The 20,651-nt window shown below is 39.0% G+C and overlaps 1 protein-coding gene across 1 annotated transcript in view; it reads left to right on the top strand.

Moving 5' to 3' along the window:
- The first annotated feature begins 4,249 nt into the window (after positions 1–4,249).
- SH2D1B (SH2 domain containing 1B) overlaps positions 4,250–20,651 on the top strand; it is a 34,614-nt gene continuing 18,212 nt past the window's right edge. Inside the window, exon 1 of the mRNA XM_006873437.1 lies at positions 4,250–4,383. Coding sequence (XP_006873499.1) covers positions 4,250–4,383 — 134 coding nt within the window. The remainder of the gene's footprint in view (positions 4,384–20,651) is intronic.

Raw genomic sequence — 20,651 nt, 5'->3', positions numbered from 1 at the left:
ATCTTGATGGAGCTCTGGTAGCGTAGTGGTTACGAATCGGGCTGCAAGCCACAAGATCAGCAGTTCGAAACTACCAGCTGTTCCATGGGAGAAAGATGAGGCGGTCTGCTCCCGTAAAGATTTACAGCCTCGGAAACCCTGTACAGGGTCGCTATGAGTCGGAACCGACTCCACAGCACACACCACCACCACCAACAATCTTTATGGAAGGAAACTACCAGATCTTTCCTGGTAAAGGTAACAGCCAACAAAACTCTACGAAGCACGTTTCTACTCTGAAACACATGGGTCACCATGAGTAGGAGAATCAAAACCAACTCAATGGCACCTAACAACAATGTTTTTGTAGATTCCTGTGAGGCACAAATGGTTTGAACTCACCTATGTGGCGCTGTAGGATAATGCGCTGGACTACAAGGTCAGTTTAAGGTTGGTGGTTCAAACCCACTAGCTGCTCCTTGGAAACCCTATACACTGTCACTATGGTTCAGAACTGACACAATGACACTTATCAACAATAACTAACATAAAGGTGATGTCATGGGGGAAAGGTTTGGTAGTTTGTTTCCATAAAGATTACAGCCAAAAAAATTCTCTGGAGCAGTCCAACTCTGTAACACTTGAGACTCCATGAGTTGATGGCAATGGGTTTGTATGCCTAGTGAACAAATCGCCTAATCCTATTTTCACCTAAAATATATATTCACAAAGTTTACCTTCTTTTTTAAAAATGTTTTGTTGTGAATTATGTGATAGTTTACATGGGAGAACATGAGTTTTACATTCATCTTATTGTAAATCATTTCATTGCCATGGCTACAATCCCCTCCATGCATCATCAACCAACCAAAGGGTATACACTACAAGCCTGCCCCCCCTGTCATCAGCACACAGCCCCTCTCCCTCCTCTCCCTTTCTGTGTCTAAAGCACCAAATGCTGCATCTTTCCATCTTACCTTCTTTATTTGATTGGATTGTCTCAACTCCTTTTGAGATTGTTTTTTTTACACTCTTTAGGATTTCTTTCTTTCTTTCTTTTTTTTTTTTTTTTTTAAAAAAAACCCTTTCCTGGTACTTAAATAAAATGCTATATGCAAATACTATTTTGCATTCTACAAAATAATTAGAACTGTTAATAAATGTAGAAGCTGTATTCACCTGCAAATTAGCATAGACGTTTATTTGCGTGCCACGGACTACATATATTGATTGAACACCAAGCCAGTATTTTTAATAATCAGCACTGTGAGAGCATGGTGTTTAAAAAGTTTATTTAAGGATATGATCAAAAGGAAAATAAACGAGTGACAAATATATTTGTAGTAGAAGGACTTTAGTAAAGTTTCTAGTTCAAAGCAAGGGATAATCAAAAGTACTGGAGGCTCAACATTGTAGTTTTTTCTTTCTGCTTCTTAATTTTTTAATTATGAAAAATTGTCAACACATCTATAAGTAGGTTTTTTTGTATGATTATACTGCCAAAGTGATTTACAGTTCAAGCTACTCCTTGGAAGAAAGATGAGGCTTGCTGCTCCCATAAATATTTACAACCTCAGAAACTCAATCAAGGTTGCTATGAGTTGGAATTAATTCGATGGCAATGAGGTGAGAGTACTGGGTTTTAAAACAAGAAAAAAAGAGCAAGGCCCTGGGATTACCAAGAACCTGAGCATGCACCCAAATATTTTCTAACTTATGTCAGAAAGGAATTTCTGGTGGTGCAAATGATTAGCATGCTAGGCTCCTAACTAAAAGTTTGGAAGGTCGTGTCCACCCAGAGGTGCTGCAAAAGAAAAGCCTGGCTATTTACTTCTAAAAATGAATTCGCCATTGTAAACCCTATGGACCACAGTTCCACTCTGACACACATAAGGTTATCATGAGTCAGATTGACTTGAATGCAATGGGTTTTGCTTTGTTATATTAAAAAGCATTCTTTCCTTGACTTTTATAATTCTTTGGGAATTAAATAATGACCTGCCCAAGGCCACACAAGTTAGCAAGAGATAAACTTGGATTTGAAGACATATCTGTCAGATATCAGGGTCACTGATTAGTGTAACTCCAGGACAGAAACAGCAGAATTGTTGTTGTTGTGGTTAGGTGCCATTGAGTTGGTACCTACTCATAGTGACCCTATGCACAACAGAACGAAACACTGCCCGGTCCTGGGCCGACCTTACAATTGTTGCTACACTTGAGCCCATTGATACTGCCACTTTGCCAATTCATCTCTCTGGGGATCTTCCTCTTTTTCTCTGACCCTCCACCTTACCAAACATGATATCCTTCTCCAGTGACTGGTCCCTCCTGACAATATGTCTGAAGTATGAGAGATGAAGTCCAGTCATCCTGGCTTCCAAGGAGCATTCTGGTTGTACTTCATCCAACACAGATCTATTTGTTCTTTTGGCAGCTCATGGCACTTCAATATTCTCCTCCAACACTATAATTCAAATGCATTAATTCTTCTATGGTCTTCCTTATTCACTGTCCAACTTTTGCATGCATTTGAGGTTATTGAAAATATCATGGCTTGGGTCAGGTACACCCTAGTCCTCAAACTGACATCTTTGTCACTTTAAAAAAGTCTTGTGCAGCAGATTTGCTAATGAAATATGTTGTCTAATTTCTTGACTGTTGCTTCCATTGATGGTTGATCTGAGCAAAATGAAGTTTTTGACGGCTTCAGTTTTTTCCCCATTGATAAAAATGTTGTTTATTGGTCCAGTGGTGAGGATTTTTGTTTTCTTTACACAGCAGAAGAGTGAGAGTGTTAAGAAAGAGCAAAGACCTGCTATGAGGAAGTTCCTTGGAAAACAGTTCCTCAGAAAGCTTGAACTCCCAAGTGCGGAAGAAGATCTAGTAGGTAGAAGAGCAACATGAAATAACTACACACAGCAATTAATAAGGAGAAGTAAGGGTGAATCATGAGCACATGATTCTAAGTTTAGAATTCTATGTTCTTGAAAAATGTAGTGATACCTATAGATAATAGTGAGGCAGCTGAATTCATTTTATTTCACATTTATTTTATACTGATTGACATTGTGTTATGGTAATTGCAATCCAATCTAATTTCTGGATTATAGGTATGCTTTCAGATTATTCTATCTGAAATTAATAGTGTGTTAGATGGTTTGGTTCCTCAAAAAATACTTTGGAATTCTCTTAAGGCTAATGCTCACTTTCAGGTAACAGAAATCATGTGATTACCTACCTTTCCTAAGAGTATCACCTGATCAAGATAGAAGAGTGGCAGCAGATTTTTTTAATAAGTATTTTCTCATCATCACTAGATGTCTCCAGGTCTGAAGGACACTAAGTGTCTCTGGATGGACAGATATTTTTTTCTCTCTCTTTCTTCATGGGGATACATCACTGCTGTTCCCAAGGACGGGAACTTTATAAGGAACCGAGACCTTCCAAACCCAACCCCAATATCCTCTTTTCTTCTGCCTACAAGAAACATCCTTGCACTGACTGCCCATCCAATCTCCCTCTCACATGTATTAGCCCCACTCCTCAAAAGGTACAATATCTGCAGATGTTATAAACAGTTTTTGTCCCCTAGTAGCTAGGCATCTTGGCCATGGATGAGCTGTCATCCATGAAGGTGTCCAATTGGCTTCTCTCTTGCTGATATCTTTCATTTTTCATGTGATTTGACCTATGAATGTCCCATCCTTTCAATCTTCCCATTGTATCTGGACAAATCTGAATTCATTCAGCATCCAAACAACTTTTTGAGTACAGTGTGGCTAATCATAGGCAGCCTCTGAAGAAAATAGGCACCTGTTATAGCAAAAGTAGTGGTGCTCTCCCTTGAAGTGACTCCAGCAGCCAAAGAAGGCAAAGTCTAGCAACATGGGATGACATACAAGGCTGAAACCCAATCCTGAGAAGCTTAGCTTCACAATGCTACCCCAGCCACTGAACACCACTGATTCCACTGTGTACTCAAGGTATTGGACATCTGTGAGTCAAAGAAATTGATGCCTGAAGTATTTATAGACTGAAGTGGTCACTTCACTACCCACTCTTCTCATTTCCTGATGCTTGTGAAGCTGACTTATTTGTCACAGAGCAACCTCATTTCACTTCCACTAGTCAGAGGAGGAAGACAGATTTCCACAGACTCCAGCAGACTGGCCATCTGCTAGAGTCCATGTCCCTGCTCTGAGCTGGTGCTGGACTTATGGCTGGATTTCAGACTGATAAGGCAGCCTGGGATACAAGGAGGCTCTCCATGGATCTCCCTTATTACCACGGTCCCCTGACCAAAAGAGACTGTGAGATTTTGCTGCTCAGGGAAGGTGTGGATGGCAATTATCTGTTAAGGGACAGCGAGTCAGTGCCAGGAGCCCTGTGCCTCTGTGTCTCGTGAGTAATCTCATCATCTGTATATTTGAAATCATATATTGACTGTGGTAATGGCTATCAAATATATGATGAATTGTATTTTACTCTGACTTTGCAACCCAAATGAGTAGAGTGAGGATTGAGACAGGGTGGAAGGAAGGTGTTTGTTTATGCTCTTCCATTGGCCCTCTCTCCCTGGTGTGAATACTTCCCAAGCAGACTCTCTGTAGCAGATGGGGCAGGCAATGGGGAGGGGTGCAGGAAGCTTGGGAGGTTGAGGAGTTGTGGAGAGAAGGTTGGTTCCGACCCACAGCAACCCTGCGTAAGATTTTCAAGGAGCAACTGGAGAGACTGAACTGCTGACCTTTCGGTTAAAACTGGCCTTGCAGTCCAGTACATTAACCCACAGGGTCACATCAGGACTCCAGAAGAGAAGGTAGAATATGAGAAAGATCATCTACTCCAGAGGACTGTTTATTTGGTATGGAGCATGTTAGGGAGGGAATCCTGGTATAGTATAAGCACTGGACTGCTAGCCACAAACCTGGTTCAAACCGACAATCCTGGTATGGTGCTATAGTATAAGCATTGGACTACTAGCCACAAGGCTGGTTCAAACTGACCAGCGACTTCTCGGAAACCCTACACAGCATTGTTACAAGTTGGGGCTGACTTGACAGCAATTAACAGCGACAATAGGTTAGGGACCCTTATGAGATTACAATCTGAGAGACAAAGTTTTTACATATATTCTGCCACCTCCACTTGCAATACTTAAAATACTAATAACATTTCACATTTTAATTGAGATTTATAAAGAACTTAAACATATGTTATTTCTATTTATACTCTTATAATCTATTAAGGTAGGCATAAACAGTCATCATTTTATAGGTGAGGGACAGATACCCGGATTTCTCAAATGACTTGCTCATGTTGAAACTCATCTGGTATTTTCAGTATCTACATTGAGTATGAAATTCTGAGAAAACTTGCTGAAGGAACTTGCTTATTATGCTCAGTTTAAAAAATAATCGCAAAAAGCTATGATCAACAGAGAAAAGATTGAAGTGTTGTCAAAGATTTATTTTGCTTGGATTCACTATCAACACTCATGGAAGCAGCAGTCAAGAAATTAAACAACATATGCATTAGGCTAATCTGCTGCAAACAGCCTCTCCAAAGTATTAAATAAGAAAAATGTCACTCTGAAGACTAAGGTGTGCCTTACCCAAGTTCTTGAATTTTCAATAGCCTCATATGTATGTGAAAGTTGGACAATTAATAAAGAAGACCATAAGAGAATTGATGCATTTGAATTATAGTGGTAGAGAAGAATATTGAGGAAGCTGTGGTACTGGTTACAAGTCGGGTTGTTAACCTCAAGGCTAGCAGTTTGAAATGATCAGTTGTTCTGCGGGATAAAGATGAGGCTTTCTGCTCCCATAAAGATTTACAGCCTCGGAAACGCTCTGTAGGGTCATTATGAGTTGGGACCGACTCCATGGCACACAGTCACCACCATCACCACCAGAAGAATATTGAAAGTACCGTGGACTACAAGAAGAACAAACAAATCTGTCTTGGAAGATGTACAGCCAGAATGCTTCTTAGAAATGAGGATGTCAAGACTTTTTATGTCTCCTGTGGCTTTGATGTCAGGAGGGATCAGTTCCTGGAGAAGGAAATCATGCTTCGCAAAGTGGAGGGTCAACATAAAAAAGGAAGACCCCCAACAAGATACTGACACAGTGGAGTCAACAACAGTTTCAACCATAACAAAGTATGAGGACAGAGCAGGAAGGGCAATGTTTCATTCTGTTGTACATTGCATTGCTGAGTCCGAACTAACTCAACATCTAACAACAACAAACACTTGAAATGGCTTATCATTGTAATTGTTTTCTTTGTAGAGACCATTGATGCTTTTCTTTTACCTCTTAAACCCAGGTGTCTTTATGGGAGCTTTGCAAAGAATGTTGTTGTTGTTAAGTGCCGTCAAGTCAGTTCCGACCCATAGTGACCCAGTACAGGATTTCCAAGGAATGACTGGCGAGTTTGAACCACTGACCTTGTGATTCAAACCGACCTTGTGATCTTACACTTATCCTACAGTGCCAGAAAGAATAGTGATTGTCATTGCTGATAAAATTGTTGCTGTGGTCAGGTACTGTCAAACTGTACGTAGGGTCTTCCAACTCATAGAGGCCCTATGTACAAGAGAACAAAACACTGCCCAATCTTGTGCCATCCTCACAGCAGTTGCCATATTTGAACCTATTGTTTGCTGCCACTTTGTCAATCCATTTTGTTGAGTGGCTTCTTTTTGCTGACCCTCTTCTTTACCAAACATGATGACCTCCAGGGACTTCTTGTAGCAAATCCAAAGTATGTGAAACAAAGTGTTGCTACCCTCACTTCCAAGGACCATTATGTCTGTTCTTCTCCCAAGATGGATTTGATCATTCTTTTAGAAGCCTATGGTATATTCAATATTTTCCCCAGCATCATAATTCAAATGCACCAATTCCTCATTAATTGACCAGTTTTTGCATACAATTGAGATGATTGAAATTATCATGGCTTGGGTTGGATGTCCTCAAAGTGAGATCTTTGTTTATTAGTTTTTCAACACTTTAAAGAAGTCTTTTGCCACAGACTGCTGCTTCCATGAGTGTTGATTGTGGATCTAAGTCAAACTGCTGTCAACTTCAAATTTTTTCTCTGTTTATAAGGATGCTGCTTGTTGCACCCGTTGTGAGGATTTTGTTTTCTTTATACTGATGTACAATCCATACTGAACACCATAGTCTATCAGTAATGCTAAAAGTCCTCTTCACTTTCAGCAAGTGTGATTGTGTCATCTGTCATCAAAGGTTGTTAATGAGTCTTCCTTCAATCCTGATGTTCGTTCTTCTGCATATCATCACTTCTTTGATTACTTGTTCAGCACACAGATTGAATAAGCTTAGTGAAAGGGTACAACCATAACACACAACTTCCTGATTTTAAACCAGGCAGTATCATCTTGGTCTGTTCAAATGATTGCCTCCTGCTCTATGTACCAGCTCCACATAAGCACAGTTAAGTATTCTAGAATTCCTATTCTTTGCAATGCTATCCACAATTTGATAGACTAGACAGAATGTATTTCTTTCTTTAAATGGTGCTGGGGTTAGTGGTATGAGAAAGATAGCCTTAAGATGTGGTCAACTTGCATTTTCAAGTTACAAGTAAATTGAGCATGTTTTCATATATCTATATCTGTATCTATATCTCTATATATATAGATCTATCTGTCTATATATGTATATGTGTGAATATATATATATATATATAGAGAGAGAGAGAGAGAGAGAGAGAGAGAGAGAGAGAGACAGTTAAGTGCCTTCGAGTCGATTCTGACTCATAATTACCCAGTGCTCTGGTAGCATAGTGGTTACGAGTCTAGCTGCTAACCTCACGGTCAGCAGTTTGAAACTACCAGCAGTTTCTCAGGGAAAAAGATGAGGCTTTCTGTTCCTGTAAAGATTTACAGCCTAAGAAACCCTATGCAGGATTGTTATAGTCTGAAGTGACTGCATGGCACACCACCAGTCAGTCACCACAGGGTTTCCAAGGAGTGTCTGGTGAGGTTCAACCACCAGCTTTGTGGTTCAAACTGAACTTGAGGTTGAGCGCTTATCCTACAGTGTTTAAACCAGGACACACACTGTCTCTCTCTTCATGTGTAGGGAGTTCTGGTGTGGTGCTGCGGGTAAATGTATTGGACTGTAAATTTGGTTTGAACTTCAAGGTCGGCAGTTCAAGCTCACCTGCTTTTTTTCCCCAGAAAATCCTATGAGTCACTATGAGTCGGAATCAAATGGAGGGCACTTAACAACAACAACGAAAGCTATCCGAATACTTTGTTAATTAAAGCTGAAGCATTAGCAGAATTCTCTTTAAAGTTCAATTTGAATAAGATAATGAAGAAAATTATCCACACTACATTGAACATTTTCCACAACAAACTACTAAATTGCCAAATGAAATTGATGAGGTGTAAAAATGGAAAAGGAAAACACAAAGCTATTATTATTTGAAGTTGACATGATTGCATACCTGTGAAATCCAAGGTTTAACTGAATTGAAAAAAAACCAACAAGAAATAAAAACTACCAGAAACTTAAAAAAAAAATCAATAAGGACATCTACATATAAAATTTAAAAATTTTAAATAAGTAACTTTCCTACATAAAAACATTACCATTTAGAAAATATAATGTAACATCCTATTTACATAGCAAATTGATAATAATACCCAGGGATAAATATAATATGAGATATAAGAGTAACTTAAATATCTACTGGGAAGCTTACAAAAACTGAATGAATGGAAGGACTCTAAAAAAACATGTTAGTTCACTTTAAATGAATCTATAAATTCTGTACATTTCCAATAAAGAAATAATAGATTAATTTTTTTTTTTTTTTTTTTTTTGCTGCAAGGATACTAAAGACATCCTTAGGTAGAATACCTCAGGGAAATTGCTGGAATAGCCACAGATTCTTTAAATAAAAAATGGACTGGCTCTACCAAGCACTCTTGCTGTGGTACAATGACCAGCATTGCACTGTGAACTACAAGGTTGGCAGTTCAAACCCACCAGCTGCTCCTTGGAAACTTTCTGAGTCTCTATGAGTCAGAAGCTACTTGAAGGCACTTAACAACAATAACAGTTCTACCAAATATTAAAATATAAAACTATAGTAATTACTATAGAAATCGAGGGTTTGGTAGTGACATATGGATAAAATAGGATCTAGAATACAGAACAAAGATGAAAAAGTATGGAATTTAGCATATGCCAAAAAAAAAAACACAAAAAAATCATTTTAAATCAATGAGGAAAAAGATGAATGACAACTATAGTGTTTGGACACTTGGCTACTCACTTAGGAAAAAAGTTAATCTAAATCCCTTAAGATGAAAACAATTCAAAATGGTTTTAATGCTTGGTCTACCTTTCAATTATATCCACTGGACCATTAACTGCAAGCTCTGGTAGCTGCAGAGGTCCACCACTGAAGCCCACTAGCTGCTCCTTGGAAACCTTATACAAGTCACTATGCATTGGAACTGACACAACAGCATTTAATATATTGAAAGAAAACATGTGTTATTAAAAAAACAGTTCTGGAACTGAGAGGGAAAAGCAAAAAGGAGCTCTGGTAGCGTAGTGGTGACGAATTGGGCTGTGAGCCACAAGGTCAGCAGTTTGAAATTACCAGCTGTTCCGTGGGAGAAAGATGAGGCTTTCTGCTCCCGTAAAGATTTACAGCCTCAGAAACCCTCTCCAGGGTTGCTATGAGTCGGAACCGACTCCACGACACATAGCCCTAGCACAGCACTTATAAGCAAAAAAGAAGATCCAGAAAGCATAAAAGAAAAGAATGATAAATATGACCATGGTGGTGTTGTGTCATTGAACCAGTTCCGACTCATAGGACCCTAAAGGTTTTGAGGCTTTAAGTCTTTACAGGAGCAGAAAGTCTCATCTTTCTCCTTTGGTGCAGCTGGTGAATTCTAACAGCTGGCCTTTTGGTTAGCAGTCCAATGTGTAGCCCACTACAATACCAAGGCTCCTAAATATGATCATAGTAGTAAAAATTTTTAAAAAGTTAAAAACAGCTTAAAAGACTACTATCAAACATAGGAAAATTAATTTTATTAACACATGGTGGTGGTGGTAGTGGGTGGTTTGCTGTGGAGTCGGTTCTGACTCACAGCAACCCTGCATAGGGTTTCCAAGGCTGTAAATCTTACAGGAACAGAAAGCTTAATTTTCCTCCTGTGGAACAGCTGATAGTTTCGAACTATGCTCCTAGAGCTCTATAACACATAAAGAGGTTTTAAAAAATCATTAGAAATGGGAAAGTAGGAGATTCTCATAAAAAAGAAAGAAAGAAATATGAGGAAGAATGATTTAAAAAAAAATTGCTAGAACTTACTTCTAGAATTCAGAAGTTAAAGATATAAAAATGAAAAGAATAGCAAGATGCCTCTTGGGGCTGGGGGTGGCCTATTCAATGGACCAGAATTTATACTGTGAAAATGCTGAGAGGAATTCGAGTGTTTGGTAGCAGACACTGATACAGGCTCTTTGAATGATCATTATTGTTAAGTGCCATCGAGTCAGTCCCGACTCACAGGGACCCTGTATAGGGTTTCCAAGGAGCAGTTGGTGGGTTTCAACCACAAACCTTGTGGTTAGCAGTCCAGTGCTTATCTTACAACACCACACCAGGACTCCTTTGAATGATGATGTGGCTAAAATATAAAATGCACAGATAGAGCTTTTGACTAACAAAATTTCACTAATAAGAACTGATCTTAGAATTATAGCTGTATAAGCTTGTGTAAATTGGAAATGGTCTAAATAGTCTATAAGAGGGCATACATATACTCAGGGAAATATAAACCATGCAAAAACAAAGTTGAGTTGGTCCACAAATGGTACAAGAAAACCTTCCTGATCTGCTGTTATATGAAAAGGGCAAGGTACAAAGAAGTTTCAAAAAGAAAAAGAGAAAGGCTTATATCCTTGTCTATTCATACAAAACTTCTAGAAGATATATAACCAACAACCAATCAGGTGCCATCTGGGTTTCTGCTCATGGCAACCCCATGTTTGTCAGAGTAGAATTGTGCTCCATAGGGTTTCCAAGGACTGATTTTGTTTTTGGAAGTAAATCACCAGGTCTTTCTTCCAAGTCTTTCTAAGACGGACTCAAACTTCCAAACTTTCAAAGTGGGAGAAGGATTGTGGATTCTTTTCCTTTATTATTTGATAACTTTGCATTGTCTAAATATTTTGCATGTTCAGGTATTATTTCATAATTTAAAAAATGTTATGAAATATAGGTATTATATACCAAAGCACTGTGCTAGGGTCTGGAGAGATTCTAAGGTGATTCAAATAAATAACATCCACATTTTTCAAAGATTTGAAACATGTAAATAAGTATAAAAAAGGTACTGTACATGTACAAAATAAAAACTCTTGTCATATGGAAATCAACATGGCAGAGAGGTAGGAACAGCGTCTATATGTAGGCTGTTTTACTACACATATGAATCAAACAGGGTTCTGGAAAGGTAGTTTGGAAAGCACTTTTTGGAAAAGTAGGTTTGAGATGAGACAATGGGGTCTTAAAAGAATTCTTCTGTAGAGAAGGGACAGAGATGGATTGTGTCTAGACGAGACTAGTGCTGGGTTTTAGAAACGTCAGTCTAATATGGAGACTGTACTGGAGCTGGGTCATGTCTGGATACTGCTTTGTCACCAGATGGAAGATGCTGAAGAACTAGCTGCAGTGGGCCAACGAAACGGAAAAAGGAAGACAGTGCAAGGGATGTGGGAGAGGGTACTATAGGTTACTGTATGTAGGTTATCTTCTAGGAAAGGCACCTCTGAGGAAGCCACAACTCCAATAAACCACCCTATGTGAACTAACCCAAAACAATGATCTATAACAAAAGCCTTACTTGCTTAACTACACCTGTGTAGTAACAGCTACCACAGAGGTGCTTTCACGACCCAAATGGTGTTAAGCATGCTACATGTATTATTCCATTTGTTCTTTGCAAATAGGGATAATGTCAGTTTTTAAGTAGGTGACATTATTCTTATTTTATGGGGAAGAAACTCAAAACTCTAGTTATAACTTCCCTAAGAACAAACCATCAGTATGTTACTATGTCCCCTGTTTTATCAGTGTCTTCAGTTCCACTGAAATGTGTTAAAGGTAGTAACCTTGGAATCCTGTTACGAAGTACCCATGCTGAGGGACTTGAGAACTTGACAGAGGGCCCTGATGACAGAATTTGGTCATTCTGCCCCTTATCCATGAGTAGTCCTTTATTTGCTGCATTCGAACAACAACACACCAATGCACATACTTTCAGAGATGTGAATAAAAACTATGGGGGAATTTTGAAATAAAGGAAGGGAGTTACAGAGAGGATTGACTTAGCAGCATAAAGCACTGGCCAGAAAACTCTGTGGTGACCATGGACAGGAAATGTTACTTGATCATACAACATGATAACCCTAATGTGTAGGCTGACTCTGTGAGTGCTGGTAGATTGAAACCTTTGTATCAATTAACCTTTATAATCAATAGACTCAAAATGGAGTAGATACCAGGAGGTGCAAATATGTTCTATGGACATAGGAAGACTGAAGATGAGAAGGTCCTGAGTCCTGAAATATTGCCTAGCCTCACCATGGCAACAGAAGGAACCAGAGAGAGGCTCTGAAGTTTATTTCTAATTCTCAGAATCTGAGACTTTTGGAAAGTCTCTAGAATCGAGGGAGAAAAAGCATCAATTTTTGTGATGTTTATAAAGATAATATGAGGCCATTAAAAAAAAAAAAAGCCAATACTAGAGAAAGGTATAAAGAAGAAAGCAGAAATGCCTGTAATCTCATTATTCAGAAATGTTGATATTTTGGTATACATCTCTCCAGACCTTTTTCCACCTAAAATAGAAATCAGATTGGATTCATTACATGCTTGCCCAGGTATATCTAAACATTTTCATCCCAGCAACAGGGGATTAGATCTGAGCATCCAAACTATAGCAGGAGAAAGACGTTTGATGTGGCTTTAATCACAGTTCAGATCTGAGTAAGAATTCAAGGCCCATTATTGTCCAGGATTTTTCTTGACTCCTGTGTGGTGAGTCCAGTCCTGAGGCACACGAATTTGAGAGCAGTAGGGATGGTCAGCAGGATCTTCCAAGACCCAGTCCACTTCTCTTCTAATTGAGAGTCAGGTCCGTCTTTCCACATTTTGAGCAGGACATGATCTCTAGAATCTGCTAGAAGGGGTGAAGGCTACCTGAGGGAAGGAAGCAGACCTAGGAAAAGCAAATTTCAGAGTAATAGAAAGTGTGTGGTGGAGGAGTTGTGCATACGCCTGTACCTTCAACTCTTGGTTGAGGGCAGGTGGAGGGTTGAGGGAAGCCGCCTGGAAAAGTTTACAATGTTATAAGGGCTCAATTTAGGCCTGCTTCTGGGGGCTACCTGAAGTTGGAACAGGGTTAAATCATCACCTGGTCCCAATGTAGATCCATTTCCTGACAGAGTTTCACCATTTGCTTCTTTAGAGTATGGTTCATTTTCTCCACTTTCCTAAAGTGGGATCTCTATGCTGAGTGCAATCTCCACTTCATCTGTAGGTGTTTGCTGCTCTGTTGTTACTTTGGACACTTTTTGGAAGTCCAAACTTGGAGATAATCACCTTCAAGAAGATTTTCACTACTTCCGAAGTTCTCTTAGTTTGGGTGGGGAAAAACTCTATCCAACCAGAAAAGCAGTCTTGATATTGGTGCAGGACAACCTTGTCTTGGGATTATTTATGAGTGATTTATTTTGTTTGTTTTGAAAATGTCTTGCCCTGGAGCCGGATCCTAATGGATCACACCAGGGCATCTTTCCTGTAAGTGGGTTATTTCATTGAAGAGCAGGGGCTACTTTTATTCAGAACGATTGCATTGTCATTCACTTTCTATCTTTTAACCTCTTGGAACCAGAAAGATTCTATCATCATTCACTTTTCATCCTTTAACCTCTCTTCAAATCCTTTTGTCTCAGGCCAACTCAAGTCCTCTGGGTACATATTAACAGTTTCTCTTGCCAACATTTCTTGCCTCATCAGTGCAATCAGTTCGGCTTTTTGAGCCAAGGTCCCTGGCAGGAGGGCAACTGCCTCCACCCGGTCTTGTAAGATTACTATCACACACCCTGCTCTTCGAGTCCCTTTCTACATATAACTACTTCTATCCTCTAACAACATCTAGTCCACCAGGTATAATGACTGGTCAAACAGGTTAAGTCGGTTAGAAAATACTTGGTCAATGATTTCTATACAATCGTGGCTCAGGCTTCCAGCTGTCACCTCAGGGAGGAGGATGGCTGGGTTAAGTCATCTCACAATTCTCAGGGTCATATTTTGATTATCTGGTAAAATCTCCAGACCATTTTTATGCATATACTTATGTAATTAAATATGGGGGGAGTTCAGAAAGTTCATGGAAAACTGGAATGAAAAGACACTGGAATTTTTCTATAAACTTTAAAAAATACTGGTATATATGTCTATGAATTATAAATTTAACTTGTTGTTTACCTGCCTTTCCCCCATGTTTTAGGCATCTTTCCACATCAACAAAAGCCAATAAATGTCATCCTTTCATAATTGCTTGGTATACTATTAATTGGATATCTCACAGTTTAGACATAATCTTCCATTAAGGTTAATTCTGGTTTTTATTTTTAATTTCTCTCCAATGAAACAAAGAACAATTTTGTATTTACATCTTTGAAAGCTTGCCCAACTCTCTCTTTAGGATTAAATTCTAAGCATGAAACTACATGTATGAAATTTTACACACATTGAGAGACTGACCCTTGAATCAAGAGCAGTGAGAGAGGGCCGAAGTAAAACATCTGAAACCAATCTTTATTGACTTGGGTGTCCTTGCTTGTCATAGCACAGAAAGACACAGAGCACATAGTTATCATCATAAATCATAGTTTCATTTCTTCCAACGGATCTTTTGAAGTTTGGTTACAATAAAACTAAAAACTTGAGCATGAACAAGTTTTTCTAAGACACTTGTTAAAGCATGACACCAACGCAAGTCTGTGGGCTGTTCATGGGCGCAGCCTCTGAAAATGATTGCTCACGAAAGGGTTAGTAAACCATGTTGAAAAGAGTGAAGATCTGTACTATAGCTTTTTTGAAACTCAGCTGAGAATTTAATGCCAATTAAAGAAAAAAATTGTTGTGAATGGAGTAAAGGGTTACAGACAAGATCATTAGTTTTACATTCTACAAGTCACACACTGTTTCATCTCAAAGTTGGCAGTCCCCTCAATGCAACAAAAGTTATCCCACTTCCTCCCTGTGATTCCTGTTCCATTCTACCCACTCTCCCATCCCTTCTCAACTTTGTCCTTAGGTAAATCTTGCCCTTTTGATCTTGAATGGTTGACCATGCCATGGTGAGCATACCTTACTAATGTTGTTTATTCCCAACATGCTTATCTACTGCTTGGCTGAAAATTGGGCTATAAAGATGAGTTCCTTTCCAGACATGAAGGGTAGTCAAGAGCCATATGTCTCAGGTTCCTCTGGTCTCTTTCTGACTAGTAAGTCCACTCTTTTATTTTTTTTTTATAATTTTGAGTTGTGTTTTACATTTTCTCCCATGGTATCAGGGACCTTCTAATATGATCCCTTTTGTAGCAGTTGGTTGCGGCAGCGTGGCACAATCTAGTTTTTCTGGTCTTAGTCATGGAGACCGATGTTAATGTGTTCCATTAGTATATTGGTCTAATTGATTACAAGAATCTTCAGTTCTTAACACTCTTCTTTCTTCTGCACATGGAAAGACCAATAGTTGCCCTTTAGATGGCTGCTCATAAGCTTTTAAGACCCCAGGGAGTACTCACCAAAGTAGGATGTAGAGCATTTTCTTTGTGGACTATGGTGTGCCAATTGACCATGGTGTCCCCTGAGAATATGTTCCTGAGCCCTCAGACCTAGCAACACATTGCTTTAAGAGGTTTGATAATAGCTAAGAAGTTTTCATCGCTTTGCCCTCTGTATGCTCCATAACATTCATAATTGTGTTTACAACAAAGGTAAATACCCATGTATAAATATCCTCTCTCAAACCCTGATATGTTTGTAGATATACTCCCACTCTTCCTCCCGTACCTGTTCACCATGTATCTACCCACAGAGGACTGTTGCTCCAAGGCTGTGGATATAACACTACTTACCTTTATTCTTTTTATCCCTTGCATGCCTCTCTGTATCTTCACTTGACTTCATCATTCTTTTGTTACCCTCCATTTACTGTATAGTGCCCTCCCCAATCACTAGGATCAACATGTGTCCATATTGTCCATTTCTGAAAACTTGGTATTAATCTTCTAGATTTCCATTTTCAGGTTTTGTCTTGTGTCCAATTCTTTATATACTTTGTTTGATTGTTCCTGTAGTGTTTAATTGAATTCTTCCTTGTTTTCCTCAACCTTTCTGTCAGTCATTTGATGTACCTAAATATCATTGTCTTAAATTCTTTTTCAGGTAATTCCAATGCCTTTTTCCCTCAAAATCACTTCTAGCTCTACCTTTTGGTTTCATAATAGCTTGCTTGAATAAATCTGTCTTGTTTCGTCATGTGAACAGAAATTATTTGCTGCTTTCAAGACATTGTGGTGGTGTTGTATTTATATTAAGCTAATTACTGTATGTTGGTGTATTCTTACACACTCACCAATTGCCTCCTGTCAGGTGTGATTACGGGATAAGCGTTTGTACCACTCTCTGTTTGCTGTTTATGTAGTTCAGTTTAGGATTGATTTGGCTGATGTTAATTAATTCAGTGTACTGTAGCTACTATTGGCTCTTGTCCAGTGTGTGGAATTGTAGAGGGTGCAATTGTGGCTGGCCTGTATGAACATGGTTGTTGTGTTCTATTGGGTGAGACAAGGAGAGAAAACATAAACAAGAGAGAAGGAAAAGAAAAAAAAATAAGCAAACAACAGGGAAAAAAGAAGACAGTAAAGAAAAAAGCAGACAACAGTTCCAGTAAGAATACAAAAACAAAACAAAACAACAACAAAAAGAAAGAGAGAAAAGGGGGAGAGAATATATATAAAAATTAAAAAAGAAAAAGAGCTAACACCATTAGGGAGAAGAATAAGTGAAAGGAAATAAGATCAGGGAAAAAGAAAAGAAAGAAGCATCAGTAGTTGGGAAAGAAAAGCAGGAAAAGAGAAAAAAAATGAAAGCAGAGATAAAAAAAAACAAGAGTGACAAATAAAGAGGAAAAAAAGAGTAAATAAAAATAATGAAAGGAAAAAAATAGGGCTGGTGCCAGACCCAGAGTGGAGAAAATTCTGGAGTCTTTTGCCAACCAAGAACATCAAGTTATGGGTGTACAAGGAATGAGAAGGTAATCCTCTCAACCCTAGATGGAGTCCCTGTAGGACTAGATTTTATATGCTCTGGGAAAATCTGGAAGTATTTTGTGTAGACTTGAAAGCAAGTGAGGGATCAGGATTTCAGTCCCAGAGGACAGCCAAGAGTGAGAGGCCCCACTAGTCCAAGACTGGCCAGAACCAGCTCTGCAGATCTGGAGCAGGTCACACCTGATTTCAGATGCCAGGGTTGGTGTTGCTAGGTTTCCACACATTCTGATACAACTCCAGTCTTCTAGAGGGCAGGAACTTCTCTGGGAGTGTATGCAGGTGGTGGTCAGTCACACCTCTTGTGACCAGGGTAATGTGGGGTATAAAATTTTTTTTACACCTTTCTCTCTTCTAATAAGTGGTACACCTCTGTTCTACCTACCGCTCTCTTGCCTTCAAAGTCACCCTCAAAAGTTCAAGATGGGCATGCCATGCCTGGCTGGCCAGCACAGATCACAGTCTCCTTTCTTTCTTTCCCTGATGTTCAGCTGCTTCTCCTAGTGAGGATTAGTTGAGGGCTAGCCAGGGCCTGACCAAATGGGGCTCACAACCACAGCACTTATCTCCATGTGGCTCAACCACCAGAAGAACAGTAGTTTCGCTGGGCGTGTATGCGGGTGGGGTCAGATCTCACCTGTGGTCTCCAGGGGCGTGTGAAGAACAAGAAAAAAAATTGCACCTTTATCTTCATGAGCCACCAGTATGTTTCTGCAACACCAATATGTTTGCTTATCTCTGAAACTGCTCACAAAAGCTTAAAATGGTTGCACCACATCTGGTCAGCTAGCCCAGTCTCCTTTTTTTTTGTTTTTTGGCTGCATTTGTTCAGCATTCTCTCCTGTATGCATTCAGTTCACATCTCTATCCCTTCATCTGAAGCTCAGTGTTCCAGGACTATCATCTGCATTTATTTTCCGTGGATTTCCATATCTTCATTGTAGAGGGTCTGTATAGTCCTTCTGTCTAGTCTGCCTTCTTGCTGCCCCCGCCAAAGGTCTTTATAAGGCTTTTGCATTTTTCATATTTAAAGTGAGATGGAAGGATTCTACGTTATAACCAAAGTAGCAGGTGTTTCAATACACCAAGTACTGTACACCTTAGAAATGACCGAGTGACTTGCTAGGTCTCATCCTTTCCTGTTATGTCCAGAGCTGTCCTCCATGCTGTGTCACCCCCACAATGAAAGTCAAGTCACCACATATAGGAACATGTTTTTCTTCCCTATGTTAAACACCAACCAAAAAAGCAGCAGGGTCTATAGATGTAAAAGACCTTAATATAAATGTATTTGATGTATATATTCCATTATTACCAGTTGCTGTTGAGTTGATTCTGACTCATGCAGTCCCAAGTGTGTCAGGGTGGAACTACGCTTCAAAGGGTTTTCAATGACTGATTTTTCAGAAACAGATCACCAGGGCATTCCACCACTGGGTAAACTCAAACCTCCAAACTCGCAGTTAGCAGCCGAATGGGTTCACTCTTTTCACCACCCGAGGATTAGTTGCTGTTTTTATTGTTATCAGATGCCATCAAGTTGGTTCCAACTCACAGCGACCCTGTATAGCATTTCCAAGAAACGACTGGTGGGTTTGAACCACCAACCTTGTGGTTAGTGGTCCAGTGCTTATCCTACATGATTACTTAGAGCTCAAAAAAAACCTCATGCACATTTTTTTTTCTGTACAGCTTTATTGAGGTATTGTTGACATTAAAAAAAGTATACAATTCGATGGTTTGGGGCATGTATATATATATATCTTTGAAGCTATAACTAGAATAAAGATAATGAACATTTGTCACCTCCAAAATATTCCTTCATAGATCTTTCTTACAACACCTCCTCACTATAGATTAGTTTGTACTTTCTATAATTTGATATAAATTAAATCATCAAGTATGTACTCTTTTTGTCTGACTTCTGATTGAGGGTAATCATTTTTAAATTTATATAGCTACACGTATCAATGCTGTTGTTGCTAGTTACCACTGAGTTAATTCCAACTCATTCAGACCCCACGGGTGCAAAGTAGAACTGCTCCCAAGGGTTCTCAAAGTTGTAACCTTTTGGTGTCTGAGGCACACTTGGGTGGATTCTAACCTCTGTTGTAGTGAAAGAACAACAAGTTTATTTAAAATTAAAAACAAAAGCTTTATTATTGCAACAACAACAACAAATGGGGAGACACAGAGTCAAGAAGCTCTTGACAAAGTGCTCCCAAAGGCTACAGAGTTACAGAGATTACTAAAGGCAAAAAGGGGTATACTTAGGTCATTTCTCAGAAGTTTAACATCTACCAGAAGTTGTAGATAACAGGCTCTTGCAAGTTTACCTCCTTTGGAAAGATGACAATTCAAGTATAATACATGACTGACCATGAATTTCCTGAAACATTTATAAAGTAAGTTATTCCTAAGTATTTCATTTTACTTGGATCCACAATCAATATTCATGGAAGCAACAATCAAGAAGTCAAATACAAGAAAACTGAATAACACCCTGCTGAAAAGCGACTGGGTAGCAGAAGAAATTAAATGTGAATTCACAAAGTTCCTAGAAACAAATGAAAATGAAAATACAACATACCAAAATCTTTGGGACATGGTGAAACCGGTGCTGAGAGGACAATTTATTGCAATAAATGCACACATCCAAATAGAAGAAAGAACCAAAATTAACACATTAACACAGCATCTACAACAATTAGAAACAGACCAACAGAGGGAGGCTATAGCTATCAAAAGAAAAGTAATAATAAAGATTAGAGCAGAAATAAATGAAATAGAAAACAGAAAAACTATTGAAACAATCAATAGGACAAGAAGCTGTTAATCCTTTTCTTTGAAAGGATTAACAAAATTGAAAGACCAAATCCACACTTTAGAAATCACAGTTTCTGGAGAAAGATATCATGTGTGGTAGGTTGTAGGGTCAGAGAAAAAGAGGAAGATGCCCAATGAGATAGACTGGTTAGGTGACAGCATCGATGGACTCAAGTGTGGCAACAATAATGAGGTTGGCCCAGGATAAGGCAGTGTTTCATTCTGCTGTGCACCTAACAACAACAATAACAAAAACAGTCAGTTATAGGCAGAAGAGGGATTTACAAGCTTTCTATGGTGACATTTCTGGCTATTCCTTTCTCCCCTCCTCAAGTGTCTACTTTATAATTGTATGCAAGGGAAACCAAGATTCAAAGGACAACAAGAACAAGCAAGTGGCTTGCCTAGGAGACATCAAGGCAAGTGGTC

This window comes from Chrysochloris asiatica, unplaced genomic scaffold, assembly GCF_000296735.1.
Source record: "Chrysochloris asiatica unplaced genomic scaffold, ChrAsi1.0 scaffold00241, whole genome shotgun sequence".
NCBI classification, from domain to species: domain Eukaryota; kingdom Metazoa; phylum Chordata; class Mammalia; order Afrosoricida; family Chrysochloridae; genus Chrysochloris; species Chrysochloris asiatica.
The sequence above is the reverse complement of the archived record's forward strand: the minus strand, read 5'-3'. Positions and strand labels throughout refer to the sequence as shown.